This window comes from Thunnus thynnus, chromosome 3 (genome assembly GCF_963924715.1).
Source record: "Thunnus thynnus chromosome 3, fThuThy2.1, whole genome shotgun sequence".
In the NCBI taxonomy this organism is placed as follows: Eukaryota; Metazoa; Chordata; class Actinopteri; order Scombriformes; family Scombridae; genus Thunnus; species Thunnus thynnus.
In genome coordinates, this window is record NC_089519.1 from 12,439,488 (window position 1) to 12,448,953 (window position 9,466).

General features: G+C 38.2%; 1 protein-coding gene across 1 annotated transcript; it reads right to left on the reverse strand.

Moving 5' to 3' along the window:
• Positions 1-2,088: 2,088 nt before the first annotated feature.
• Positions 2,089-4,613, reverse strand: LOC137179516 (perforin-1-like). Its single transcript, XM_067584250.1, has 3 exons — positions 4,580-4,613; positions 3,843-4,378; positions 2,089-3,558 (listed from the first exon to the last, which is right to left on the reverse strand). The coding sequence occupies exons 1-3, from the start codon at positions 4,601-4,603 to the stop codon at positions 2,391-2,393; spliced, it is 1,728 nt and encodes a 575-aa protein (XP_067440351.1). The 5' UTR covers positions 4,604-4,613; the 3' UTR covers positions 2,089-2,390.
• Between the last annotated feature and the right edge of the window lie 4,853 nt (positions 4,614-9,466).

Sequence of the window (9,466 nt, forward strand, 5' to 3'; positions counted from 1 at the left end):
GCAGGTTACCATTGTTTATCAGCTATCATCTGTCTTTGTGGAGTGTGTCTTCTCCCGTCTGTCAAAACAGAAGTTTTTGAACTTGAGCTGTGTGACACGAGGGAATTGATGTATCCACTGTCTATTTATAACACAGGGAGCAGGTGTGCCCATACACAGAGGTAAAGTGATTGGCTGAGATCTTCAGAGGACTCTTTGTGCTTGTGTAAATACACATACATTGAACATACTTGCACCTGCCCTGTGAAAGCATGCATGCATACAAACATAAACATATATTATCCTCATAGGAAAACTTTGTAGAGTGCAAGCGCATGCATGCATTCCGATACTGTATGCATACAAAACAAATGCATCCACACACATGCGCATAAATGTACATACATTCAGTGTGGTTCTTGCTGCTGGTACCCACACAGATACCTAAACACTCATTTCCATTCAAGCAACTCAAACACATTTCCAAATGTTGTCAGTTGAAAAGAGAGACTCTTCACAATATAAGATTCTTTTCCGCTGAGAGCAGATCCACAACCCTCAACCAGATCCTCTGAGCAGCACTTCACTCAAATGATCTACAGCACTCAACAAATCAACAGATCTTGCTCTAACACAAATGCTCAACAGACAGTTTCAAACACCATGTAAACAAATATCCAGAGAGCTACCTGTCACCATTATTGTATGCCTCCACCAGTGAGGTTAAAGTGGTTGATAAGAGGGAGGCAGGTGGTGGTAAAGGCTGTTGAGTCAGTAGAACCTGTAGTCTTTTATTCTGGTACCTCAGAAAAAAAAAAGGAACAGCATTTCATGAGAATCAAGGGTGGGAGGCAGATGGCGTTGTTTGCATATGCTTTTTATTGCGGTCATTTGCACCTACCTCCAGCAAGGCTGAAAGTGCACTCCTGCAGCCTCAAAAAGAAGGTAAACCTGCTTTGAGAGGGACAACATGACCAAAAAAACTTTTGTTATAAAATGAATGAAGCATTGATGATATGTTCCGACACCTGGTACTGTGTGTGACTAAATCAAAAGTTGTTAACAGTAAGACAAGGTTTTCCAAAAATCCAAAACAACCACCTCTTATTTTTAATTGAATAAAACTGTGGCAGGATGTTTGGAAAGCATTACTCATCAACTATCATAACTTTTTCCTGAACTTTAACCACTGTCCATCCCATCCCTACCCCCAAACTGTAAAAAACCCCCCCCTGACTTGTGAATAAGCTCTGACTAACCTCAGAGGAGATCAAGTTTGTACGTTTGTCATGAGTGTGTCTGTGTGTGCATGAACGCGTGTAAGCTAGTGTCTTAGATAGCATGACGCCAGGACAGACATACTGTAAGGGGATTTTTCACAGCAACAAGAGTCAACTTTAGATAGATGGTTAAAAGTTTGTGATGTGCCTGATTACAAGAAGGCCATAGTTATCCTCTGCTTATGAGTCCTCATTCTTTCAAAGACTATAGCTTTTTTGGTGAAAAGAAACTACATAGTTTTAAGCATTTCAACAAATCACCAATATTGTGTTTCTGATGAAGACACTTTCATCCCATATATGACTTCTTCTACTGTTTATCCCGTTCCATTCTATCAAACGAGTTTGGACAACTGTACACATCATGTTTCAGTTAAAGGGCAGATCATCTGAGATTATGAAGCACATGTTCAGCGACAACATGATTTTCTCTGAGCAGCAATTATGCAAAGTATTGACAAGAGATATCACTGGTCACATGAGTACAGGTAAGTTATTTATGGTAATACCTGTGGTGTTCTCTCAGCATGAATCCCTCTCGTCTACACTTCACTCCACAGCAGGGGGAAGCCCCTCCAAGTCGGAAATGTAGAGGCAAACTGTAAATATTTCTAATGTTAAATACTACTAGTACTACTACTCCTACTCTATATTAAACAATTACGTTATAATCAGGGTAAAAGTTACTCTCTAAATTCATTTATTTTAATTTGTTGTTATACTGAACAAACTTGAGCACACTCTCCTTAAATGTTTGGGGAATCTCTGCGTGCTTGTGCAGTTATTACCATAGACATGTCAACCAAAAAATGAAACAGTTTTTTTTGCTTTTGCTTTGCTTTTTTGCTTTTAATGCTTTATTAACAACATTTTTAAAGCATACAGTCAGACAGATGCTGGTGTTGTTTTTACACACATCACAAAGAACAAAATCATAAAAACTGGATTATGGAAGATTTACAAATATATTTGTTAAGAAAATTATGGGTACACATGAAAGTTAAAAGCACATGAAATGAAAAACAGGCATTGTAAAACCAAAACAGGCACTATCACCTACTGACAAAGTATCCATCATAAAGGTTAATCTCCAGTTAAATCTCCCATTGCATCTCACATCACCAGCTGGCCTCAAGTGACTGATTTAGCACACTGCTCGCCAGTTTCTCCAACGAGGACCCCATTTCTGGTGTGGAAGACCTTGGCCAGAGAAGCACTCAATGGGGAGGGTATGTATTCTTGACATTGGTTACCACCAAGACGTGGTGCACACTCTACTATGTAGGAGAAGAAGAAGGTACCATCATTTAACATGCAGCTGTCACTCACCATCCCACTGCGCAGATTAATTGAGCATTGACCAAGATTATCACTATTCCAGTAGGTATCCTCATCATAAATACTGAACTCAAGCTTGTTTCTCATATTGATGACGATGGGTCCAAAGTTAAATTTCTCTGACCATCTAGGATTATCATTGTTTGATATAATGGCAGTGCGCCTTATCTGGTCACCATATTTAACTACCACTGAACCATCTGTCTGCGTCCACTTATCACCATACAGCCCATCTGCATAAAGCTTGAAAACCGTTAATGTTGCAAGACCTTTACCAGCAGGACAGCAGTTTGACTTGATATTCTGATTACTGTTGCAAACACAAGCACAAGGATCCCTTTTGTTAGATGTATGCCCAATTTGACAGGATTCTGAGCATTTTTTCAACACAGCATTTTCCTTGATGTACTTCTCCACCTCTTGTTTCAGTCCGGCACTGGCTGGATGACCCCTTGGCAGTATGATGTGCAGAGGCTTTATGTTGTATTGGACCACATCAGGTATGTTTTTCAGTGAGTTAATCCACGTGCTATAGACAGAGGGGTCTGATTGCCCTTGAAAGAGGATATCAGCTCCGTTAATGTTTCCACCAATTACCTCTGTGATTCGCTCATTAAACGTGCTGCTGAAACTCTGATCATGGTTTAACTTCTTCTTCTTCTCCTGACAGTGTTTTACCATGGAATCAATACTGGCAGTTTTAGCAAATCCTACTGAGGCCTCAACTGTCAAACAGTCATTGACTTCCGTTGTTGACAGTCCATTCATGGTTGCCTGGCAGGTCCTGACAGCAGTGACTGCCTTCATTCCCCCTCCTAGAAACACTTGTGTGATGTAATGTGTACCATATGTATCAATCAGATTACGATATGAGGGTGCAGTTTTACATGAATAGGAAGGAAGGGAGTTGACAGCTGATTGAAAGTCATGACTCAGGGGAGATTTTGTTGCCATTCTGTAACTGTAAAACAGAGAGATAAAATAAGTAAGTTACAGTCCATCATAATATATCATTCAGATGTTACGGTTTAGTTATTTTCAATTCAAGCAAACATTATTGCCATATGCAGTGCAATTTTGTTATTTGAAAATGCTGTATTTACAAACAAATAACTACAGCACTAGGGTATAGGATTAGTTTATATGTACTGTGTATAACACTGTACAATTAAATAATGCTTATCAAACTGAACAAATAAAATCAGAGTTAATGTCAAGAAGAGGAATATCTGTCCACATACTCACCGGTAGAAGTCACAGTGGACAGAATGTTTGAGGAAGGTATAGTGGTCTTCTTTTGACTTTTTCATGCCAAAAGCTGATTCTCTAGAGTGGGAACCTCCTAAGCCCACATTAACAGTGGTAGTAGGATTGACAGGGACATTAAGGCCAATTTTCCAATCATTGGACACAGATGAGGTGGAATCATTGACAAGAGTTTCAACAGAACCATAAACTACACTGGAGACCATTGAATTGCACTTGGGGAGGGTTCTCCAGTCCACTACAGCAGCTGGGACCTTCTGTTTCTTTCCTTCCATGTAGCTGTTAATGAATAGCCTGCAAGTGCCATTGCCAAGCTTCCATGTTTCAGTGTCGATGACATAGGCACCTTTCCGCTTCATTGTGACGATGTCGAAGCCTTCTCCACCCAGATTGTAACCAGGGACAAATTGAGCCTCCTGACACTGTTGTGGTGTACCAATGAAGCTTACACTGGATGGCAGACACAGAGGACTCCATGACCACCACAGGAGCAAGAGCTGCCACATCCTTGTCATCTGTATGAAAGAATTGACAGAATGAAAAATGGCCTGGCCATAAAATCTGTTAAACAATGCACTTAAAATGTACTGCTTCAATATAGATAAGATGGCATTAAAACATTGACATCAAGGAATTTTGAATATGATTGATTTGTCGAAAGAGATTACTCAACAAAAACTGTAAGTATCACAGAAAGAACGTCTTAAGTGTCTTACCTTACTTGTGAATGCAAACAGCATGCTCTGTTCAGTGGCTCACCAAGTCAAACTTAAAGTTTTGATGTCTAGGAGGTGGAGTCTTTTTTGTGTTTGACCAGCCTCATTCACACATTTTTCTTCACACCCTACCAGCCCAAGTCAGATGAGATGAAACTATATGCCCCAAATGGGGAAATGAGACTTTTGCTGTAACATATTAACATTAAGCAAAGAACCAAAATTGGATTTGATACTGACAATTGAGAATTTACCTAAGAAGGGCTGGTTAAGAAGTAAAACATTTATATTATAAGGATTGCAGCACTGACAGAAGTGGCAAACAAACTCCAGTAGGAGAAGCAGAACTCATTTAACACAACTATATTTGAAGCGTACATTTTGAAATTAATTTAAGTGTGAAGTGGTCAACCCCAATTAACATCTCAATTTTTGCAGCATTTGACAATGTCCAAGTCAATTCAGTTCAGTTCATATCGTTATTACTTTTGCAGCAAGGCAGCATAAAAACACACAAAAACATGAAACATAAACACAATAAAAACATCATAGGATAATTGAAGACAGGACATAAACAGGATGAAAAACTTTTAACAAATGATTAAATGTATTGAAAATGTTAAACATAAGTCTTATATCTACACATAACTAGCAATTAAACAGAATTAAAAAAAACGAGCTGAGCTAAATGCTCATCAAAATTTTAAAACTTAAATCTGAATGTTAAAGAAATATATTCAATCGAAAGGTTACTTTCTAAAATAGAATTATAAACATACTGGCAATAATCCTACCATCATGGTTATAATATTTAGTTTGTGTTGAAGCTTGTTAAAATTAAAGAGCTGCTGATTCAACTGTATGGTCATTTTGGAAGTAGTTTGTGGTGCACTTTATTATATTGTGTTAAAATAGTTTTGCCAGTTTACACTAATTTGCCTTGTTTATGGTAAGATGGTTTGTTTAATCATGAACTGCACCTTTAAGAATCAAATGAAATCCCACTGCTGAAACTTTGCTTCTAGAAGCAAACACCCAAAGACACTCAGGTTCAAGGATGATGAAGTGAGTGAACAAGTTTTGCAGATGTGTCCAGCAAACTAAGACAAACCTTGTAAGCAATTAAGGTCTGAAATTTAACCCATAAATTCAGTTTGACACTTTCCAACTGCCTGAAATGCATACAGATTTTCACCTAAATATATTGTGAGGTTTGGGGGGCTCAGAGATAGCAATTTATTGCAAATTATTACTCGGTTTTCTAATGGAGAGGGGTTATTGTTGAGGGGGTGAAGAAACGAAGGGGTTGAAGAAACTCAGAGAAGAGGAGAGTGAAGGGCAGCTAATAATTGTCAGAGACTACTTTACTTGCGTGTCACTCTGGTCAGCAGCTCTGTCCCAGTCATTTTCCCTCCAAGTCAGAGCTCTATTAAAGGAATAGTTTTACATTTTGGGAAATATGCTTATCTGCTTTCTGGGGGAGAGTTAGATGAGAAGATCAATACCACTCTTATATTTGTCCATTATATATAAGGCTACAGCCAGCATCTGGTTAGCTTAGCTTAGCACAAAGTGTGGAAACAGTTAGCTGTGCTCTATCCAAAGCAAAGGTGTAGTCGTGCATAAACTATATGTAGGTATATGTAGATATTAAAAAGATATATCTGATTGACAAGAGCTGTTACACTGTTTACACAAAACTTTTCAAGTAAAGGTATGGACTACCTACCTAAAAATACCATGCCCAGAGGTGGGAATACCTACAGTATCTATATTTTAGGCATACCTAACCCTAGGGTTACAAACACTCAAGGCACTTAATCTAACTTTGTCAACAAGAAAAATATGTCTGACAACAATGACTCCGACAACTGTTGCAAGCTAGAGTGAAAACTGACATAACATTAGATAATGATGTTACACCAGCTCAGTTTTTCTTCTCAAATGTCCAAAGATACGCAAGTTAAAAAAGCAGGCGCTTTTTTAATTACTTGTCGGTATGAATGTGTTTGTCTGAAAATGTTATCTCTGAGTCCAGGGTGCGTACACCCACTGCCCTCTCCCTCTAATCCACTGCATGCTGGGTTAGGCTCCAGTCTCCTTCAGCCACGAATAGGATATCAAAAAATTGTGTACCATGTTTAGGCCTAATCACAAGCTGCAGCAGAACACGCAGTTTCTCAGAATTTAAAGCTATTAGGGAGAATGCATTATCTGCAAAAAACAATTACGGAACAGAGAAAGAGATACTTTAAAAGAAGAGTGTGAGTTCACACCAACACCCCACACCTCACCCCCAAGTTCATCAACAGCCTATCTATGATCACAGAGTGCTGTGATGTTCACGATTACACAGAAATATGATGCTGTGTTTGTGTATTGTGTGTTGATATTGCTACAGTATGTGATGCAGATTCACAGATGCAGGTCTCAACTCGTGCTGGAGGCTGGTTCCTTGTTGAAGGGCCACAAGATACAACCTAGATAAATGTATTGTAAATGTTAAACATAAGTCTTATATCTACACATAACTAGCAATTAAACAGAATTCAAAAAAATGAGCTGAGCTAAATGCTCATCAAAATTTTAAAACTTAAATCTGAATGTTAAATCTATATATTCACTCTAAAGGTTACTTTTTAAAACAGAATTATAAACATACTGGCAATAATCCTACCATCATGGTTATAATATTTAGTTTGTGTTGAAGCTTGTTAAAATTAAAGAGCTGCTGATTAAACTGTATGGTCATTTTGGAAGTAGTTTGTGGTGCACTTTATTATATTGTGTTAAAATAGTTTTGCTGTTTTACACTAATTTGCTTTTTTATGGTAAGATGGTTTATTTAATCATGAACTGCACCTTTAAGAATCAAATGAAATCCCACTGCTGAAACTTTGCTTCTAGAAGCAAACACCCAAAGACACTCAGGTTCAAGGATGATGAAGTGAGTGAACAAGTTTTGCAGATGTGTCCAGCAAACTAAGACAAACCTTGTAAGCAATTAAGGTCTGAAATTTACAACTGTACTTATAAAAATATTTAAACAGTTTAAATACTTTGTTTTACAAAAAAACCCGTAAATTCAGATTGACACTTTCCAACTGCCTGAAATGCATACAGATTTTCACCTAAATATATTGTGAGGGTTGGGGGGCTCAGAGATAGCAATTTATTGCAAATTATTACTCAGTTTTCTAATGGAGAGGGGTTATTGTTGAGGGGGTGAAGAAACGAAGGGGTTGAAGAAACTCAGAGAGGAGGAGAGTGAAGGGCAGCTAATAATTGTCAGAGACTACTTTACTTGCATGTCACTCTGGTCTTGTTCAGCAGCTCTGTCCCAGTCATTTTCCCTCCAAGTCAGAGCTCTATTAAAGGAATAGTTTTACATTTTGGGAAATATGCTCATCTGCTTTCTGGGGGAGAGTTAGATGAGAAGATCAATACCACTCTTATATTTGTCCATTATATATAAGGCTACAGCCAGCATCTGGTTAGCTTAGCTTAGTACAAAGTCTGGAAACAGTTAGCTGTGCTCTATCCAAAGCAAAGGTGTAGTCGTGCATAAACTATATGTAGGTATATGTAGATATTAAAAAGATATATCTGATTGACAAGAGCTGTTACACTGTTTACACAAAACTTTTCAAGTAAAGGTATGGACTACCTACCTAAAAATGCCCAGAGGTGGGAATACCTACAGTATCTATATTTTAGGCATACCTAACCCTAGGGTTACAAACACTCTACAAATGTCCCTTCCCCTGCTGTCATTCCATAATTGGCAGCTAATTGGGCACATATAACCATAAATATGAAACAAGCACTCCAAGGCACATAATCTAACCTTGTCAACAAGAAAAATATGTCTGACAACAATGACTCTGACAACTGTTGCAAGCTAGAGCGAAAACTGACATAACATTAGATAATGATGTTACACCAGCTCAGTTTTTCTTCTCAAATGTCCAAAGATACGCAAGTTAAAAAAGCAGGCACTTTTTTAATTACTTGTCGGTATGAATGTGTTTGTCTGCAAATGTTATCTCTGAGTCCAGGGTGCGTACACCCACTGCCCTCTCCCTCTAATCCACTGCATGCTGGGTTAGGCTCCAGTCTCCTTCAGCCCCGAATAGGATATCAAAAAATTGTGTACCATGTTTAGGCCTAATCACAAGCTGCAGCAGAACACGCAGTTTCTCAGAATTTAAAGCTATTAGGGAGAATGCACTATCTGCAAAAAACAATTACAGAACAGAGAAAGAGATACTTTAAAAGAAGAGTGTGAGTTCACACCAACTCTCCACACTTCGCCCCCAAGTTCATCAACAGCCTATCTATGATCACAGAGTGCTGTGATGTTCACGATTACACAGAAATATGATGCTGTGTTTGTGTATTGTGTGTTGATATTGTTACAGTATGTGATGCAGATTCACAGATGCAGGTCTCAACTCGTGCTGGAGGCTGGTTCCTTGTTGAAGGGCCACATGATACAACCTAGATATACATAGCTAGAAATTACATGTTTTTAGAAGTGGTTGTGATACAAGTACTTAAAAAGTACTTTAAAACTTTCTTGTTTTACAAGATTGAACACACAGTGAATGTAATTGACGTTTTTGACACTGATCAATAAAAAACTCACTTTCAAAGAGAAAACAATTCTGATAAAATATAAATTAAGTATAAATTTATACCAAATAAGGTATAATATTATACCCTCTTCAAGTCAAAATTAAGTAAAGCACCTTTGCAAGTAAGTGAACATTGAGTCTGTATCGGCTTTTACTTCTTAACATCCACCGGGTCGCCAGCAACCCGCTTAAGCCAGTTGTAAGCAGCTTAGCGTCACACAGTAAAAGCAATTGGCACAATTTGGCCACT